Below are 21,562 nucleotides of genomic sequence, written 5' to 3' on the forward strand. Positions count from 1 at the left end.
GGAAAGAAAGACACTAACTCTTTCATGGATGGTTCTGTAACAGGCTGTCTGCTCTTGCATAAGGGCAAAAAAACGCGAATTTCATTGATTTCACACGGAGGCTACGTGCCTGAGGAGGCGCGACGTGTCTGCAGATTTACAGCCGGAAAATAACTGAGGACAAGTTTCCTTTAACTATATCTCGACTTTAAAATGAATAAGATGTCTTTGTGTTGACCTGCATGTTTGTCGTCATAGTTTCCCCAAAATATGAGTTAAGAACTATTCAAATTCAATAATTATTAATTAAATATTAATTTAAAAAAAATATGACGAGGACTAAAATCCAATTAAGAGAGGTATGTCCCATTAAAACCAGTATTCGGAGACATTGTGGCATTGATTGTGAGTCAATGGGTCACATGACATGGAACCTATTGCAAAAAATGCTGATTTTTAATTAAAAATATGAATTAAAAATATGTGGAGCACTAAAATTCAATTAAAAGAGGTGTGTCCTATTCTTTCAGAGTATTTATACAATTCGGCATTGATTTTGAGTCACATGACATGGAATCTATTTAAAAAAATGCAGTTTTTTAATTAAAAATATTAATAAAAAATGTGAGGAGCACTAAAATTGTATAAAAAGAGGTGCGTCTCATTCAACCGGTATAGAAAGAATACAATTTCTCTCATAAAAATGCCACAAGTCACACAAAGATATGAAACGTTTGTGTTTAATCGTGACAACGAAATAAGAAATTCCTAACTCTGTTACAGAAAGTACATTTTCTTTGCAAAGTAGAAGCAAACAACAGGGAAACCTTGAGAATTACACATCAGCTTGTCTCATTTTAAAATCACATTGCTGAACACATTAATGTATTCTATACAAAAACATGACAGGCACTTCATTTAAAATCAACCCACTGAATACAACTTGCAGATTGACGGCTGAAAAATTGTGTCCACTAAATTTCCAACAACTTTGGGAGTCAAATCTCGTCATTCGGTAGGCTGTGATTCATTTTGGTCCCTGTAATCCATCGATGGACTGATCACTGAGCAAAGAGATTACATTAAAATGGGACGGATAAGCATTAAATGAAATGATGGGACGTGTAATAGCTCTGATAACACACACATCAGAGTCACAAGGTTCAAAATGCTTCAAGTTCAACCTTTCTAAATTGCTCTTAAAGAACAAAAGCCTCGGGGACAATGACCGAGGCCTACGTTAGTATTTTATTTCAGCACATACTGAAGATGGTCCTAAGACACAAATGATCTGGGGTCACATGACTTAAAACCTCCATTGGAGGGATGCATCGAGCTTCTGCATTAAAATGACTTTTTTTTATTTAACTTGGGGAGAAAACTCAGGGATGTAATGCCCTCACTCAACCTCTACTTTCACATGAATCAATATCTTTCCTCTTGCTTTGCTTTCTCTCTACAATGAAAGGGATGCAGCTGCTCAAGGGCACTTCAGCAGGGCAGAGGTTTGGGGTCAGAAAGGGGCTTAAATGTTTCTTTCATACTTTATAGTACAGTCTCACTGACCCCAATACTGATTGTCGACAGCTTTGAGTAAAAACTTGAGTTCATAAACTTTATAAACATTGATTTAAATTAGGAAAGCTACTGAAACAGAATATTTACCACTGAAAGAGGCAGAAACAACCTTCACGACTGACCCTATATAACGGTAACAGTTAATGTTGCTATTAAAGAACACGATGAAATGTGACCTTCGTCATTTGAAAGAGACTGACACGTAAGTTTTAATGTTATTCAACATCCAGTGACAGGAAGACTGAACAAGTAAGTGGTTGTAAATGATTCCCAGTGCTTTGTTTCAGTTTATTAAGACTACCAGGTGGACAGGAGTACTAATATCTTGCAGACAGAAAAAATAACAGCTGAATCGATAGCGAAGTCACCGCTCAAGATATCATCCGTGACTTTTAAAAGCCCAGGTAGGAAATATAGGTTTGTATGTGTAGCTCAAAGGATATCAACAGACACATTAATCCGCGACATAGTAATCGAAAAAAAGAGTGTGTAGATGTGCAACCCATGCACTCCACATAAGAAACTGTGTCCAACGAGAAAGGAAATATTACACATATAAGCCTTTATTATAGTGGCTAAATCAATAAAAATGAAATATTTCCTTCCTTGTTGAACACTCTTATATCTGGAGTACCTGGATTACCAACACTGACTGATTTTTTCTTTTCTAATAAAATCTTTCATGTGATTAACTTTAAGTTCAAGCACATAAACATAAACTCATACTCTATAGTCCAACTGAAGTGACTCCCATCCACCTGGTGTCTACGAGGAATAAAATAAACCATAAAAAGTACTTGCTAATATTGGGCCCAGGACCTGATACGGATACGTTTAGTCCACAAGACAAGAATACGTGAAAGCGAGTACTTTTTTAACCTACAGTATTTCAGGCAGCTGTGGTGAACTTCCTTGAGATGCTTTAGACTAAACTAGTTTCTGAAAAGTCCTGCAGACAATGACTCTTTTGTCAACTTTTGTCATGGCAGGACACAGACGTCTATCCACTGACCACAACAGCAGATCAACATTAACAGCTTCTTATCAACATTAGGAAGCCAGAGAACACAACAGGACCTCCAAATGTTTGACATTTTGCCTGCCACAACCAAAAAGTAACAGTAGCCGTCTAACGGCTGGCGTAACATCCCACTGTACAATTCATTCTGAACAGTCTAAAGTGCTAATGGTCTTTGCAGCAGATTGACATGTAGTTCTTCTTTGGATGTAGTTTGGACGGATTAGGACGGATGCAGGAGCTCCAGCAAGGCTCCAACAGCTCCGAAGTATCCCTGAAAATTAAGAAAAGTTAGAAATCATCGAGCTCATCAAAACGCTGCAGTCGATAAGAGGTTGAGTTATTTACCTCATGCTGTAGGAAGAGTGCCTTGAGCTGTCCTTTAGACCAGTAGTCCATGGCGTAGGCCAACAGCTTCATGGAGAGGGTGTTCACTCTGAGGAAGTTGCCCACAAACACCACTCTCTCTATGTTCTTGGTAATGAAAGACAATGAGGAAATAATGAGCGTGGGTTAAGTTAATTATTTCCAAACAGTAAAAACACAACTGACAAATATTATTCGCTGGTTTCAGTTCGTTAAATGTGAGGATCTGCTGCTTTTCTTTGTGATCCTTGTAGTAAATGAAGATACTGCAGCTGACCTCCTCTCCGCCTTCATAGCCCTGTACAATGCTGCTTGATCAAGACGCCACAAGGCAGCACCGTAAAGAGGCTGAACGCAAAGAGGAAACGACCAGCGGGGACGCCGGTGGGGAACTCGACTTTTCCACAGACTGGTCAACCTTAAATAAGTCCTTAAGTACCAAATTCTGACTGATACAAACACTCATCAAACAAACAAACTCCTGTCACTGACCTCATTGAGAGCACACATCCTGGTGATGGAGCCGATGTTATTGGTGATGGTGACTAGTGTTGCTCTGGCCAGGTCCTCTTTGGACACCGACTCCCTCTTCTCTTTGGACATCATGTTGCCAAAACTACCAAATCAAAACACAACCCACGTTAGACGAACAAATACTGTAGAAGTTGGTGAAAATTCTGTAATAATAATCAAACTGTCCAAATAAGGAAGCTATATGTAATACAAATTAGCAGATAGATGGTGGTATTCAGATGCTCATGGTACATGGAGCTGGTATCAAGGCTTCTTGTTTCCACCCTGGGTCAAGACACAGTAAATTTAGCACTGTGCCGGTTCCCTGCTTCATTAGAAACAGGCTCTACAGTAAAAAGGAAAAAAAAGCTGCTGTAAACCCGCACCTTGAGGCTACAGCCCAGCCTGGCAGTCCAAACCTCTCATAGTCTCCTCCGTAGATGTCCCGAACCAGCTTGTCCACTCGGGTGCTCTCCCCTTGAGAAGCCATTTCTAGAGCTTCCTCGAAAGTAGAGCAGCCGGTCAGCAGGCAGCACAGGCCCAGGAAGGTCCCACCACCGAGGCTGTGAACACACACACACACACACACACACACACACACACACACACACACACACACACACACACGGATGATATATTAACTATTGATATTATAGGAATGTAAATACATCAGTGTTTGGCTGGGCAGGGATTGTAATGTCTAACGTGGGAGTCGGAAATTAAGGGCGAAGAGAAATAAAAGATTATGTACATTATAGACTTCTAATTCAAACACACTCGTCTAGAGTTTCTTTCTGAACACAAGGGGACATTATGTTGAGCGAGAACTCAGTATTCATGAGTCCTTTTCAGAGCCACCAGACAGAGAAACCACAAGTAAAAATAAACCAGCAGAGAGCGTAGGAGGAGGGAAACTGTCGGTTCAACTTTTTCTAACTTTAAACTAAACCACACTAACAAAAGGGACCATTTTAATTAAACTCACAGTCTCACAACTAAACAGTTGGTAAGGAAAGTGGTTTGGCAAAAAACGTTTCACACCAGGGCACCAGGGAGACACGGAGGGCAGACGTCATCAAACAGGCCACCCTCCTGTAAACCCAGTCATCACTTTTATAACCTGGTATCAGCCGGTGTGGTTCCCTAATGTCACGTTGCACGTTTCTGTTTCTTGTCGGTTCTTCTGCACTTGACTGCACTATCCCTCCGTCACTGACATTACATGGCCAGATTTTAAACAAAGAAAAACCAGCATTTCTGTTGATCTTCTCTATTCATCTAGTCATTTTTTGGTTTATAAGATATCAAAAGACAGTGAAAAATACCTGTCACAATTTTCAAGGTGAAGCAGGGTGTCTACTGGTATCGAACAATTAAATGAAATGCTTTTAAAGACCTTTTCAGACAATTTTTTACCAATTGTTTGGGCAAATTATCTGTTTACAGAGCACTGAGGTAGTATAAGAAGGTATAAAATAGGGCTGCACAACATAATAACAAAAAATTATTATTAATGTATACACTTCCATTATATTTCACTAACATCTAACCCCCTGAAAGCATTTTCACAGAGCACGATGCTCTAAGAATTGCAAAATGACTAATAATCCACCAGCCAACGTGGCCGGCGCACAGTACACCTCCATCACTGATAATTACCTGGTCCCCGTAACTCGTTTGTAGTTGCTCTCAGAGTAGACGGCCAGGATGCTGACCCCGGACCCTATGTTGACCAGCAGCAGAGGATAGGGGTTCTCCAGTGTGTAGGGCTTCTGGACGCAATGATCCGGGTCAGTGGGGTTTTCAAAGTAGTAGCACTCCGAGGGTCCGCTGGACATCACCGAGTCGATGTACAGCACCCCCCGAATCAAACAGTCCAGCTCATCCAGCTTGTGGAGCTGCAGGTCCGCCATCTTTTTTTTTTTGTTGGTGTGTTGTTGTTGGAGAAGAAAGAGAACATGGATTACATCACTGAGGGGATGTGGTAAGGAGAACACAGGCAGGAAACAAGGCAGGGAGGGACAGCAGGGGGCAAAAAAACAGGAACCTTTATTACAGTCTGCTACTACCGATTTACAGTTCTTAACAACTGTCTGTCCTTTTCCAATCTTTAACCTGCACACCCTGTTTTGTTTTGCTTTGTTTTTAGCCTTGGCCTATTTGAGGAAGCCTTTTTAACACCTTGGCCAGCAGACTACAGAAGACAAAAATAGCCATTTCACCAATTGTACCCTGTGTTTTATTTATTTGCATTGTCCCTTCTTAAATAAACTAAACTCAATTTAATTGGTTTATGTCTCACCAAAAAAGAGAAGGAAAAATCACGTATGATGTGATGGAAATTGACAAAAAACATAAAATCATCCTTGCATAAATGACCAGATAATAGTGCAGTTGTACATCCCACAGTTTGATACAAATGCAAAAATCATAGTTTATCTTATTGTCATTTCTGTTGCTTTCTCGTGGTGCAGAAGGCAGAAAAGTGATCTTAACAACGTGTCAGTCGAAAAGTTGATCAAAAAGAAAATTATTGCCGACTATTTGATGATCAATTTATTGCATAAATGTGCAATATTTGCTGGTTCCAGCCTCTTACTTGTAAGGATTTGATGCTTTTCTTTGTCATCGATAATAGTAAATGAAGAGTGTTTGTGTTTTGGACTGTTGGTTGGACACTCTGGTCACTTTAGGCTCTGAGAAATCATGAAAATAATCAGGAAATTAATGGATAATTGCAGCCCTGGTCAGAAAATTAATGTGCTTTTATTTCCTGGCAGTTGCACTAGAACAAGACATCTATTTAAATGACCTTTTGTGCTAGTTTTCACAGGCTGTGGATTTCCAGTGCTCTCCATCCCTGCTATGATCGCAGTAATCTCCATCACACGCTATAAATATGTGTGGCCTTTCTCTCCTCCCTGCCCATCTCTGCTGTCCAGCCTGTAAAAACCAAACAAAGGACACCACACGCAGACCCACCGTGCGGAAATCAGACTCAAACTTGTACGCCCCCCCTCCTGTGGCGCAGAGGGTGGTGTGGAGGCTGGAGAAGTGCTTGTTGCGGCCCATCTGCAGGAAGGCGGGCAGGTCATGCGTGGGGAAGCGGATGAAGTGCAGGTTGCCCGTCCTGCCGCACAGCGTCAGGTCCTGCAGCTCCAGGTGCACGTCCCTGATGCCCGTCTTACCGTAGGCGGTGTTGGAGGTGAGGTAGCGGCGGATGCTCTTCAGGTTCTCCACCTCCTCCTGCTCCTCCTCTGCTGTGATGTCTTTGGGCTCAAAGTACACCAGCTTCACCAGGGTGCCTCCAATGTCCATGCCAAACCAGGGAAATGCTGCAAGATGTGAGGAAAAAAATATATGCAAAAATATTATTCACCAAGTCATATTTTGTTTTTGTTTTAATAATATTCTATTTATTACAGATTAAATGCTCAATGACAGTGGGGACAGTTGCATCTCATGTCTCATTGTTGGCCGACATTAATGACATGCAGCCTCATCCTCAGAAGCAGCGGTACAGTGTGTACCACGAACGCCATCTTGTTGCAAAACAGATCCAGGCTATTTACTGGCACTACAGCTCAACGATATTACACTGTAACACCACCGCCAAAATTATGTTCTCCGTTTTAGCATCATCACAGCACATTTAGCAGATTTCTTTTACTATTTATTTTAAGGTGTTCATGTGGCTCGTTACAGGATTTTCTTCCTAAAATCTGTATTTCCTCTGACTGTCTTTTGTGGGGGAACGCCTTTTGATTTTTGTAAACATGCAACGATGCCATCTCCCCCAGTAAATACACTAAGCCCACGCGAGAAATGTTCAACACCTACGCGGCCTCGTTTTCTTCACCGAGTCGGACCGATGTCTCGCCGTCGAGTTGGAGGTCCGCCGCTCGGATGTGGATCTTCCTGCCGAGGCGGATGCCTCATTGTGGGGCTCGGTCTTGAAACAACCGGGCATCTCCCTCTCGGAGCGCGGCTGCTTCGTGGGCGTTTCGTCCTCGTCGATACTTTCATCCTCGCGTTGGTGGCCATTGAACGCCATTGAAAATGACAAATTAGCTACATATATGCTGCAGTTAATGATCAATTAAACTATCGGACGTCAATAATCTCTGTGGACAATGAGGTCTGCGGCTCTACGAGCTAGCTAATTAGCTAGCTAAGTAGCTGTCTCGTCACTCGGCCGGGGTACATGTCCTTTTTATGTTCGCTGTCAGGGCTGAGGTGGGCGGGGCCCGGAGATGATTGAAGGGCGCCACAGCCAATCAGAATGCAATCCGCTCAGGCAGAGAGTTTATAAAACGATGCTGATGTCACATTTTTCTTGAGGTTTTTGGTGAAAGAACATGATGTTTCCACAAGAAGCGAAGTGAAACCAACACTAGTTTATAATCACAACTAATTATGAAAACTAGATGTACAACATAATATAGATACAGTATATCACACTGACTGACACTGGAGCAAGCTGGAGGATTATTTTGCTCTTCATAAATGTTATTTTGCATTATGAATGTACAACACATGGTTTAATTTGGAAAAATTAAATATTTGTAACCCGTCCACCTCATCTTTAGAATTATTCAATTTCTAAATTAGTAAAATAAAGTGCAAAAGGCTTCTTATTACGTTTTTATTATGATATACACAAACGTATAATACAAGTAGTACGGAGATCAATATTATTTTTTCAGGGCGAGTACCGATACCGATCATTTGTAATTAAGGAGACCAGTAAAAGATATATAGAACCAATATACATTTGCAGTAAAAATAATAATCTGAGTGTCAAGACGACAGTATACGCAAGTGCTGAACTTATTTCCATTTTCTTCTTCTTAATACTAACACTCCTCTACATTTATTTGATAACCGTAGCTACTAGTTACTGTGCAATGTTTATTCAGTGTTGATAGGCTATTACATGTGACGTGTAACCAATCACAGTGTGTTGGGCAAGACATTTAGTGAAACCACAGAGTGGTGGTGACAGACATTTTCTAATTATTTGCTTTTTAATGGCAATCGGACACAAAAAACATGCATGCCGATAATAAGAAAATAGCTAAATATTGGCCTTGATGATGGCCAGGCAGATAGTCAATGTATCCCCAATAAGTACTACATATTCTGTATTTTACATAATAATAATGATACCATGGATTCCTATGTAGGATGTTCTGTCATCCTTGTTCTGTGTGACAACAAGTTAGAAAAAGCAGCACTATTTTATCAAAGCTAGTGGTTTCTATGAAAGGAATTCAACATGCACAATCGATATTTTTCATTTTTCAAGTTTATTGACATGATTTTCAAGTGCATAGCTAGAGACAAGTGCATGAAAATTGAGCTCAATCTTAACTAACTCTAACCCTAACTGAGATTACAATTTACATGTGTATCATCATGACGATACATTTAATCTACAAAGCATCATTGCGGCCCATATTTCCTCCTGAAAAGTGCAAAACCTTCTAAATATTTTATTCCCCATGACACTGATTGCATTGACAACACTATTTACAATGAAATCCCATCTTACAGGACACATCACAGTCAAACTTCTTTCTATTTAAAGGAGACGAATACTTGGAAAAATAAAATGTCATTCCAAACATTTACATGATAACAGCCAGAAAGCACACAGGCGCACATCTGGACCAGTGGTCACCAACGTGGGTGTCTTCCAAGTGCAGCAAGATTTGCGCATTCCCAATTTTTTTTTATTGCACATTTTTATGCATCTCTAACTGAATAAAAAAATAGGTTATGTTTACATTAGCTACATTTTTATATAACATTTTCCAACATCAATATGAAAGAAATAAGCAAAAATTACACTTAAAACCCCAGTTAAGTATGCAGCTATTAACATGACAGCTAACATTTGCATCATATTAACACACTTCCAGCTAAGGAAGAAACAGGACAGAGCCATGGAAGATTGTTCTCACATCAAGGACCTTAAACCGACACAATTTAGATAACGAATGCCGATCCTTAAGAATTTTGCCTTTAAATGTTTTTACATAAATTGTATGAAACCCACGACCAAAATAATCATACAATCTGTCATTGTGTTACTAAATAATAGACTTGTAGCGCAATTAAATGATTCCCCTTTTTGCTTGGGAAGGACCCCACTTTGAGACCACTGGTCGAGACCCAGATACAATTATTAAATTTGTTAATTCTTTGAACGCTGACTATGAGACATAATAACTGCTTTGGAATGATTTGACACATTGGTTTTCTTAAAATACATAATTTGAACTATATAGTTCGTGTATATATATATGTACAAATAAATACAGACAGTGCACTAGCCATCGTTAAAAGCACCACTTCCCACTAACACCAGGAAAGGAAAATTGCGTGAGTGTGATGCTGGTTCTCTTCCATCTACAGTCCAAATCCAGTAAAATTCAGCTCCTTGCTTCTCTAATCCTCACTGGATGGCAGCCAACAGTCTTATCATGGAAGTGTTTATCAGAGGAGTGAACATAAAAACATTTCTATCATTAATACACAGTGTCTGAGAACCTTTACAAACCACATATTTGCAGCTAGTGCATAAATAACCTGAGATCCTCACCCAGTGTCATAACCAGAATACAAAGGGTAGATTTCGTTTTTGCTCAATAGGGTCGACCTAATCAAGGCTAAAATAATAAAACACAGTCTGACTTAATAACAGGCCTGTAATTAATGACATGATCAAAGGTCTGGCGAGTCAGCTATTATAACTATGGGTAATTATTAAACAGCTGCCTCACGCCAGCCCAGTCCAGGGACTACAATAAGGCACCATACCCTCAAGATCCTCTTTCCCAAGCCTTAAAGTCTTAATCTTCTCTTCCTTTAAAAGGTACTAAGTCCCCTTAATTCTTAAACTTCCACGCCATCAGTAGTGCACAGGCGCCCACTCCTGCGGCGGTCAGAATGTACTTTGTATTAGCTGGCAGGGTGCGAGAGGAACAAATCTCCTCTGAATCCTGTCGGGTCTTCAGCTCTAGTGAAACCTCAGCTGGTGCAGGCTCAGACGGGTGGTGGTTCTCACTGGAGGGGATGTTCACGCTCGACACAGTATCAGCAGTGTTAGTAGATATCGGTGGTGCAGAGGTGATCTCTTTGGCTGCTTCGCCGTGGAAGATTTGAGCTTGTGGTGTTGAGCTTTGGCCGTCTAAGTTGAGAATAGACGGCTCCTCACATATTTGCACCACATTCTCCCTTACATCCTGCAGTCCCAAACTCTGACCAGTAGACTCATAGAAGTTCTCCTCCGGTTCGTTGTGGTTAGGAGCGATGCCGTTCTCCTGGCATGGCAGTGCAGACACTGTGATCTCAGTGGTGGAGCAGACAGCAGAGCATGCGGGGATGTGGGCCTCGCTCACAGCGCCTGGTGCAGTCTCGCTCATTTCCAGTCGCTCACTGTTACCCGAGTAGGGCTCCTCTGGAGAGCTGGGTGCAGGGATAGCAGGGCTGCCATTGGTTTGTGGATGGATGCTGACGAGGTGGCCAGGCTTGCTCAGACACACGTCGTCGTCATCACACTGAGAGGTGTCAATCCCAGCAGCACCAGGCAGGGGGGAGGTTACAGGTGCAGTTTCTGTCTGCGGGCTGCTTTCAACAACCTGCAGGTGAAATTGATACTTGTCAAGTTTATGTTCAAAAAAAGGAAGTTTGTGTCGTTGTGATGAAGTCTAGTAGAGCTGCACCGGTTACTTGATTAGTTGTCAAATATTATACTATTAATTACCGTTACCTATTTTGATTAAAGACAAATCGGTTTGAGTAATTATTTAAGATAAAAGTCAAAATTCTCTGATTCCAGCTTCTTAAATGTGATTATTTTCTGGTTTCTTTCCTCCATTATGACTTTAACTGAATGTCTTTGAGTTGTGGACAAAACAAGACATTTAAGCACGTCATCCTGGGCTGTGGGAAACATTGTTTGACATTTTTCATCATTTAGTGACGTTTTATTGACCAAACAACTGCTCCGTTTATCGAGAAAATAAATAAGAGATTAACCGCCAATGAAAATAATAGTTCCTTGCAGCCCTAAAGTCTAGTAAAAACACTGCAACTGACAACTGCGCCAAGGTTTAGTTGAATCAATCCCTCTCTGATACACTGTTCAACAAAAACTAAACACATTAATCTTCACAGAGGTAGGATTTACGCAATTCAATAATAATTATAATAATTAAATAGTTGAAAACTAATCGATAAATCTTTGCAACAATATTCAATACTATTTACAAAATAGACATTTTTGATGTACCCAAGTACCTTTTTGTTGTGTCATAGATGCCTTTTCAAAATATGACAATGTTGTTAAGCTAAATGGAGGCTTAAAACTCAATGCAGGGGAGAAAGAAGTACCTATTACAGCAAAGAGGCTCAAAATACACCAGACTGCATCTACAAAACATGTGCTTTGAATATGTGGGTCATTTGGGGAAATGTAGGAAATAGATTAAAGGGAAACTTTGTTCTTGAGATCATTACAGGTTTTTTTAATAACTTATTCTTAAAATGAGCATATTTAGGTGTTCACCTGTGTGGTAGGAGGTTCAGATGTCTCTTCAGGCTGCAGGACAACAGCAGGTTTTATGTTCACAGGAGGGGTGGTGTCCTGGACTGGAGGCTTCTCTGGGGTCGTCAGGAGGAAAGCTGATCCATCGGTCACATCGGAGTCTATCTGAGTTGGAGAGGGACTCCGTGGTGGCCTGACGTCTGTGGTTGTTGTTGTTGTTGATGTTGTTGTTGTTGTTGGAAGAGGATCTGGGCAGGATGGAGTGTCTGATTCCCTCTGTTCAACAGGACCGGATGGTTGAGGAGTGTCCACAGAGCTGATCGATACGTCGCTGTTTCCTGCAGTCACACCATTATCGCCAGAAATATCCTGGATGTCTGATTCAGAGTTTTCCTCCGGCTCCTGGTGAGAATTGATCTCCCTCTGAGGAGGTGGGGTTGCTGTTGTCGCCTCAGTGTGTGGGGTTTCAGGGGAAGGAGGAGGTGTTGATGGAGCAGGTGCCGCTTCGATTTGAGTTGACTGTGGAGGCTCAGCGACCGGCTCAGGTGGTGAAACAGCCTCGGGAACTTGGGCTGCTGTGCTCTCGGGGGCTTGTGGCTGCACGGGGACATCCAGAGGGGGTGAGGCCTGGGCAGCTGGCTCTGGAGGAGCTGCTGCTTCAGCTGGAGGAGCTGTTGCTTCAGCTGAAGGAGCTGCTGCTTTAGCTGGAGGAGCAGCAGCTGGAGGAGCTGTAGCTTCAGCTGGAGGAGCTGCTGCTTCAGTTGGAGGAGCAGCAGCAGCAGCAGCCTGACTGTTTCCACCGTTCTCTGGGATGGGCAGATGACTGGCAGATGGGGTTGGATGGACGTGTGCCCTGATGACAGTCGCTGGAGGGGAGCTGGGGCTGGAATCTGGGGCAAAGCAAACAATGTAACTTACATCTGACTGAATGCACACATTGAACACATCCAATTCTACTCTATAATAATACACAGTGTTAGTGTTGTGCTGACTTACTGTTGATGCCTCTCAGAGCGTCGTATTCTCTTCTAACCTCAGCTGCCATAGTTGGATGGCCACACGCCTCAAGTGCTTCGATGAATTGCTCCGGCCAGTTTTCTCTTCTCTTTAGACAGTCCAGTAGAAGCACCATACTGTTGTAGTTCCCATACATCTCTCTTTTGGCCTCAATCGTTTCCTAAAAATTAGATTTTATTTTTAAAGTGAAGCATTGGGGGGAAAAAAAAAAATCAGTTTATCGTTCATGTAGCGCTCTAGTTCAGAGTCATTATAGCTAATGAAACTTACCCTGTCGTGATCAGTCAAGCAAGGCAGATAGGGCACTATCTCCCTCGCTTTCACCCTGGTCACAATGGTCGGCATATTCCGAATTAAGTACTCCCTGTACAGCTTGTCACTGGCATACGACATCTGTGAAATGAGAAAGTGGGGAAAAAAAACACACCTCAATCATTTTTGGCTGACCTCAACATTACCCGTTATGTTTACATGCATGTTTGTTTACATAATAATAATTTAATTGCAGTATTATGCTACTATATTATCATTGTATCAGTTGTCCAAACAAAAAGTAATTATGGTGACTAGGGTTGCAGTAATAAACCATTTGTAAGGTACACCACTGAATGAAGTTTGACAATTATCATATAGTGTACATTTGCTTAACTACAGTATTGAAACCTACCATATTAGTGTTATTAAATCAAATACTACTAGTACTATAATACTGCTATCCCACTGAGGGTCACTGTAACTGATAATAATAATAAAAGATCTGTAATACTGTATGCCGAGATACCATGCAACTGTGATATTTTCAGAGATTGTTAATCTCACACAGTTGCAACCTCCCTACTTCTGATGCCAGGTTCGTGTGCTGTAATTTTGCAAAGAGGTACTTAAATAGTTAATAGACACTCCTACATTTCAGTAACTGCACCTCAGTTGGCAGGGCAGCCTGGCCACATTCCCCATTTCTACGGTTAACAATTACAACATGTGAGACGTGAAAGTACCCAAAAAGACGGGATGAAACAAGCTCTTTTTCGTATGATCACAAACACATTTCGGGGATTTTTTACTCAATGAAACCGAAAGTGAAAGTGACAATCAGCCAGCCTGCGGCTGTGGGACAACAGGAAAGCATCACATTTTCCTTTTCGATTCAGTTTAGAGAAAAACAACGGTTATCCTTTCTAAAGGAGAGGACACACTTCAGAAACATTTCAAGGTTGCAGTTGCCTAGAGAGAAGAAAGGAAACAGGCCCAGACTAGTCACTGATTAATCACCTCCACACTCCAGTTTAATATCTGAACTTTAAATGTGCAGCATGACAGTCTCAAATGCCAAACACACCCACACATTCTTACATGCTTTTCAGGGTCAAACAGAAAGCTTGGGTACACTTTTTTTGTATTGAATACAGCTTAAAACCTTCACTGTGTTTGTACCTAAACAGTCAGCTGGAGTAATCTGTTGTCAGATTCAGTCAGGGGGAACATTTTCACAGGACGAACCTGACAGCACATGCCACGTCAAACAGAGCAGTATGTTAAAGTTTAGTATAAACGTGGGACTGCAGCCAGCCTCGCTTCTCGTAATGGAATAAATGTCAGAGGAGGCAAAGAGCAAAGTCTTCCTCATTGTATCATTAGCTCTCAGAGGCCATGGTTTACCTGACACACACACTGTGCTGTGTTCAGGCCTTAAAAGGACTGTGGGAATTTTGTGTGTGAGTGTGTATAATTTTCAACCATGCATCTAAGTGTAAAGTGACGAGAGATTGCAGATTAACAAGACAAGGACGGTGGTGTGAGAGGGGGAAAAAGGCACCTTGAAACAAGGGCGACTTATGCAGGACTGGGCCAAATGAATGACCTCTAAACTGGCAGGTCGTGTCAACCCCTTTTCTTGCCAGTCTCCTTGGCTATCCAAGACTGTGGATCAAATTTCATGAATGGCTGATCTGTTTTAGTACAATCTCACAGCTGCTGCTTCATGTCTCAGGACATTTACAGGAATACAGGTATGCAAGAGATGACAAGAAGTGAAAGTAGAGACAGAGACGTGCACGTTGGCACGAGGAAATGACTTATAAAGCTCAACCACTGTCTTAAAATGATTGGGAATCATTTAAAATGGTTACAAAGACCATAGAGATAGATATTAACATGCACATTGTTGGATTATCTCGCAAAATGTGCTTTTCAAGCATGTTTAGGGGGTAAAACAACTGTCTTAAAAGGCTGTAATAACTTTAAAAGGCTGCATACAAACACAAAAGACGATAGAGAATGACACAAGCCTGTTTTATACTGAATTATATCGTGAAAATTACTTTTAAAAAACCCATTTCTTGGTAAAACTAAGAAGGTTAGTCTTAACAAAGGCTGCACACAAACGACAGAGACTGAAACCTGCTTGTAAATAATTCAAATATGTTGTGAAAATGATCCTAGCAAACAGGAATTAGCATTTTTAAAGTGAGCAGGCTACTTTAAATTAACAAATACGACACAACCTAGCTATGTCACCGCTCTTTCCCGAGTTTACAGGCGATTAAACTCTCAAAGAAACACGAATTTTATGTCATAACACACTTATTTATCGTAATGACACAATGTAAAGCTCACCTTGCGTGTTTTAGTGCCTCAGCAGTTCGTGACTCCCTCTCAAACGCTAGTCCTGCTCTCAGTAAAACCTGCTGTCTTGCACACACATCTGCGCAGCGGTTCCCCCCGCAGGTCCCCGTTCTCTGTTCCCATTGGACGACAGCGCCGTCGATCAAGCGGCGGGCCAATAGGAATTCGACCAGGATGTAAAAGAAGGCGGGGCGCGCTTAATCTTGACCCCGGCCGTGACATCTCCTCTGCTGTGATGGCAGCAGAATTAGATTGGATCTCGACTTCTGGTTTACATCTGTCTCTAATCCCTGAGCCTAATCCCTTCACATGAACGGAGGGGGAATCAGGAGGGGACAGACTGTGTTGTTTATGCATGACATAAACAGTAACCAAGTACATTTACTCGAGTACTGCACACATCTGAGGTACTTGAACTTGAAAGTGTCCATTTATTTCTTCTGTACAACTGCATTTTCTCAAATGTAATGCATTATTATAGGTTGAAATACCAAACAGCATATTAAACAGCTAATTTACACACTGATGAGGCTATTATCTAATTACTTTATATATTAATGGCTGGTAAACAATGCATTAATTAGTTATTAGCTGCAAATGAAGTAGCTACCACATGTAGATTATGGGCATGACACTGAAATACTCAAGTAAATGTACAGAAATGACACCACTGCTGATATTATTACATTTTCATATGAGTATGCAGCACAGATTTCAAATGTCCTAATCCACATTTAATCATGATTAATCTGTGTGCAACGACTGTAAGCAACCGCAGATGCAACATTTATTTATTTATGCTTGCCATCATCTTTAATCCATATTTCTCATATCTGTGTCTACCTCAGCAATGCTGCCTTTTTAATCAGTGTGTGCATTTGAGGCCTCCCTGGTGTGTCAGATGTATGAATTGCTGGATTATTTCACTAAGGAGGGTTAAATTGGCAGCTAGCAAAATGTAAACTGTAGACAGTGAAGTGAAAATGAAAGATCTGCTTTTGGAGATTGCATTAAACAAACTACCAGTTAATGGGTGCCCTTGGGGCCCCTCAAGTAGCCTTGACTGTATGTTTGAGGTCCAGGTTTGTGGTGTTGTTGTGCTGCATTATGGTGTTTAAATCTACTGAAATACTAAACTGGTTTTAGACCTTTGAATCGCTGCTTGCATCTCAGTGTTTCAGTCTTTTATTGTTTCTGTAATAATATCAGCTTTTCTTCTGCTTATACATGATGTTTGTGTGTTCTCAAAGCTGAAAACACCTTATTATTGAAGACCTTTCATGTCGTTCTCATTTTATTTTTAATCTTGACTATTATTGCTGTCATATTCTTGCAACGTGATCATAAAATGTATCAAGATAAGATGACTTTTTATTGGTCCCATGCAGGGAATAAAGGGATGTAAAAGGATAAAGCGAAAGGTGAGGCCACAAATAGGTCTGCTCATCTGCATTTTAATCCAAAGATCTGCTGAATAAGAACAACACAACAGTTATACGACTAAATTATAGGTATATCAGAACTTTAAAGCACCAGAGGAGGAATTACCCAAGCGAAATCAAGGTCTATGCTCATTTAAAACCAGAAGGTGGCGCCACTTTCTCACTCACTGAGTCAGGAGGAGTCTAACTGTATGTGGCTGTGCAGTAAAACACAATATGCATTAAAAACATGAAATACCTCCTGTGATGTAGCTCTGCGTGACAATAATCTAATTCAACAACACGAACAGTATCTCGATGATCTGAATCACAGGAGGATTGTGGGAAGGATAATGTCATCAGGCAGGATGTCGGTTGATTATGTTGCAGTTCAGTCAAACGGGGAGTAAAGATGTTTGATTGCGCTGCTTGAATGTAAAGATTATTCATGATTAAAATGCTCTTTATCCTGTAAATAAACACTTAATATCTGATTGCATTATAAATGCAGTAATTGACCTAATTTCCACTGTGAAGCTATAGAGGAGAGTTTGTGATTTAAAGGGCCACTTCATCAATTTTACCCCAGTTTTCTCTTCATGACGACTGCTCAGTCTGTGAGATTAGTTTGCACGTCTTCTGTAGCTCTAGAGAAGTGTCCTCAAACTTTCTTATGACGGTGCATCACTAAATTACTAGAGTACCTCTTTATGTTTCAACTTCAAATCTCTAAATAATTCAAGCGACGCCCCAAAGTGACTTGTTTTATCTTGTAGGGAACTCCTCACTGTGGTCGCTTTGCACTGCCCGTCAGTCAAACCATGTGGGTTGGAACAAGTTTGTGACATTTTCTTGCGTGCGTTTCTTTTTGTTGTTTCTGCATGAAGGTGCTGCTCTTGTCTTTGTCTGTTCAGCGATTGGGGGCCATTGCTGCTCAACGTCTTCTGTTTCTTTTTTATTAAACTGAGCTGAAAATGTAAAATATGTCACTGCAACAAACCAAAGATGTGCTTGTCTGAAAATGTGACAGGTTATTATCACAATGATTACTGCTTTAAAGACATTTTGCTTACATTTGTCCTGCAGTCTAGACGTCAGTATAAATAATTTTATGGCTCCAGAGGAAGCTGCATGTAGTCTGATAAATGGCCTCCAGTGATGTCACTCTGTGCAGCATTGTGGGTAATGTAGGCACCAGGTTTTGAAATGGAGAAGAATGTGTGTAATGAAAAAGGTGATTTCTCTCTTCATTATTTGTTTTTCAACTGTCAATAATGAGTCCACCACTGTTGTAGGAGTGCAATGTTTCACCAAACCCAGATGCCTCCATTACCCACAATGCAATGTAGATGTATGCAGCCGTACTCCTGAAGACCTTTAAATACACTTTAATGTGTGAAATTGGTGGAGTTACCCTTTAACAATCAGGGTTATTGTATGTATTGTGTCTGTCAGTGATTAAAAACATCATAAAAAAATTGAGCTGAATCAGCTGACACAGTAATCCTGACACTGAGTACAAACCTTGAATGACTGATGATAGAATTACCAGATGAGGGTTTTACTACATGCAGCAACATTTTAGAGAGTATGAATCAGTTTAGATTAAAGTATGTCAGGTAAACCAGACACTAAACAACACAAAATCAAGTAAAATCCAAACCCTGCGTCTCTCGCTGCAGCTCAGAACAAATGTTGCACTATGAGTGAGTCCTATTTAACTCAAGTCTGCTTCGGTCCTTTCATATCTTGCAGAGCAAACCCTCTTCTTTAGCAGGAAGGAGGATACAAATAAAGCGAGAGCCCGAGGCAGCGGCAACAATCCATCACGGCTGAGTGAGGAGAAAAAACACCATGTACATCTCAATAAAAGAGCAGGACTGTACTCTGTTCAGAGGCCTTTAGCTGTAAAACCACAGTGCACTGGGACGAATATCTGGCGTGCAAGATTCTCATGTAGGGCAACACAGATGCTGCGACTCAGACATGAGTCAATATGGCAAGTTCTGTGTTAAACGTAGAAGCACTCAATGCAGAAAATGTCACCTGTGACTGTTACACTGTCATATATTGTATCACTATATTATTATTAATCATGCAATAATGCAAAAGCAGGATTTTGCCTTTACAGTTGGTCGAGGAGGAGCTTATCTTGAGTTTTATTTCCCAATAATCAATTGATTGTTTTGTTTGTAAAAAGAGCCCAACGTGACACCTTCACAATTTTTGTTTTTTCCAGTCCAAACCTTAAAATTATTTAAAATACATCAGAATAATTCAAATAATTTAAAGGAGAAGCTTCAAATGTTCACGTTTGTGAAGCCAGAACCCTGAAATGAAATGCTTTTTTCCTGAAAAATTACATCAATGATTATAAAAATAGCTGCCAAATGATTGAATTTGTTAATTATTTTAGCTGCAGGTAGTTTGATATATCACAAAACATTGTATCTTAAAATCTCTTCATATATCTTTTGGTGAAAAAATCTTAATTCATAAAGTAATTAATGCTATCAGATAAAATAATCTGAGTAAAAAGTAAAATATTTCTCCTAAAATGTAGTGGTTAATAATAATAATGCTTAATAATGATAATTGAAATAATACATAAGGTTTATTTTCTAAGTCTGAATTAATTTAATTTAATCAGACTAAGTTATTTAATTTATTCACATGGACTCAACATAATGGAGTGAACATTGCATTAAATATGACGCTTTATATTGAATTTATGTCTTAAAAATAGAAAAATATACATATAAATAAAAATATTAAAGCCTTATCGTCATTGCCACTTCAGTTTGGTATGTTTGAGCGCATTTCGAAGCTTTTATAACCCGACTCCGTTCCTCATATGAGCACTTCGACGTGAACCTGAGCTTGTGGGGTCAAAACAAGTGATTTCTTAGAGTAAGTGAAATCATGTCAGTCATCAGATCCTCCTGCTGATCCAACCTGACTGCTTTAGCATAGTGTGAGTTCAGATCTTGGTTAAAGTTCAGCAGTTCAGTCTTCAGCAGAGACTGAAGAGCAAACCCTTCACCGACATACGAAGAATATTTATAAATATTTAAGAATATATACGCTGTGTGAACCCTAAAGGGAGCTCTTACTCGTCTTCCTCCTCCTCCCCCTCCAACATGGGACCTTATAGACTTCATCCCCAAGGCATTTCATTTTCTCTTATACCAGCGTTTTTGTTAAAATGGCCAAATGAACCCAGCATTGTGGCTGCATTACACACTATTACATAACAGGCTTCATTATTGCTCCTCAGACACTGGGTTAATGGATATCGCCAAATACTGTAGGGGAGGGACGAGAGAATCAGGGGGCGACATTACAACGCGGACCGTTTCTTTTGTAACATGGACATGTCATTGAGTGATGATGCTTTTTATTATAAGGTCTTTGTAATAACCATTAGGTAATAGGTCCAAATAAGTCCTTATAAGATGCTTAATAACATTAATAAGACCACATTAATGTTAATAATAGCATTTATAACATCTTATAAGAAACCTTATGAGTGTCTCGTAATTGTAACAGCATTACTATTACCATTTATGTCAGCTTTAAACCCTTACTAAGCTTTTTTGCAGCTTTATTAAGATTAATATATACTTTGTTTTGCATTTATTAGCAGTCACTTGAATAAAAGTTAAGGTGATGTTTATAAGTTGGAGACTGGAAATGTTTATCATCAGTTCGACCTGTCCACAGGCTCAGCGTCAGCTAGGGGGAGGTTGACAGAGACAGGGGAGGGATAAAAGTAACATGGTGTTACTTTTTTTGTTATTTTGCACATTATTTTTGCAGGAAAGGCCTCAAGGTTAGAGTGAGGAAGACCAACAGAGGTCTCACCAGTCCAGTTTGTGGGGAAGAGCATGTCAGGCTGTAAGAGGTGATTATGAGCAAAGGTTAGTTTGACACACTGGACCAATTTCATACAATTAGACATTTAGCTTAACAAAGTATTTTGAGAGTAACATGGTATTTTGCTTGGAGGACTAACACAAGCATTCCTGATAACTATCTACCAGAAATATGCTTTTAATAAGCAGTCCGGACATTTTCCGTGTCAACAGAACCAGGTATTTTAAGCCAAAGCATCTTTTCCTAAAAAAGAAAGAGGACATGCGAATGAATTAATCTCTTTGCAAAGAGGGAAATGCTCTCGCCCCTGTTCCACCCGACCTCTGAGAACATTAAATATCTCATAAAATCATTGTAAACAGTTCCTTTCAGAAGAAAGTGGGGGATGTTTGGCGGCTGGTTTCCTTTCATCAAACACAGCTGTATCTTTCAGTGAGAGGGATGAAGAGTCAGAAAGGAGACTATACCGCTCTGGGTTATATGGAAGTGTATTGAACTCCACCATGATCCTGGTGCATAAAGGTTGTGTTTGCATGAAATGTAAGTGCCTGTGATCCAGGTCCAGGGCTCAGACATGCACTAACACCATCGGGGTCAGAGGTCGGATCTCTGTTG

The 21,562-nt window shown here is 40.5% G+C and overlaps 2 protein-coding genes across 3 annotated transcripts; both read right to left on the reverse strand.

Moving 5' to 3' along the window:
- Nucleotides 1-703: 703 nt before the first annotated feature.
- On the reverse strand, nucleotides 704-7,682 carry pank2 (pantothenate kinase 2). Of its 2 annotated transcripts, none has more exons than XM_084381670.1 (7): nucleotides 7,295-7,682; nucleotides 6,437-6,789; nucleotides 5,114-5,367; nucleotides 3,874-4,017; nucleotides 3,434-3,557; nucleotides 2,924-3,049; nucleotides 704-2,849 (listed from the first exon to the last, which is right to left on the reverse strand). In XM_084381670.1, the coding sequence occupies exons 1-7, from the start codon at nucleotides 7,506-7,508 to the stop codon at nucleotides 2,799-2,801; spliced, it is 1,266 nt and encodes a 421-aa protein (XP_084237796.1). In that variant the 5' UTR covers nucleotides 7,509-7,682; the 3' UTR covers nucleotides 704-2,798. The 2 variants fall into 2 exon arrangements, with proteins under 2 accessions (XP_084237796.1, XP_084237795.1); XM_084381669.1 differs by having other exon boundaries at nucleotides 3,841-4,017; nucleotides 7,295-7,681.
- Nucleotides 7,683-8,744: 1,062 nt separating this feature from the next.
- On the reverse strand, nucleotides 8,745-15,713 carry mavs (mitochondrial antiviral signaling protein). The gene is made up of 5 exons (XM_084381702.1): nucleotides 15,642-15,713; nucleotides 13,296-13,418; nucleotides 13,005-13,185; nucleotides 12,030-12,898; nucleotides 8,745-11,100 (listed from the first exon to the last, which is right to left on the reverse strand). The coding sequence occupies exons 2-5, from the start codon at nucleotides 13,416-13,418 to the stop codon at nucleotides 10,348-10,350; spliced, it is 1,926 nt and encodes a 641-aa protein (XP_084237828.1). The 5' UTR covers nucleotides 15,642-15,713; the 3' UTR covers nucleotides 8,745-10,347.
- Nucleotides 15,714-21,562: the final 5,849 nt, after the last annotated feature.

The sequence above is a fragment of the Pagrus pagrus genome (genome assembly GCF_965226575.1).
Source record: "Pagrus pagrus genome assembly, chromosome: 18".
Lineage (NCBI taxonomy): Eukaryota > Metazoa > Chordata > Actinopteri > Spariformes > Sparidae > Pagrus > Pagrus pagrus.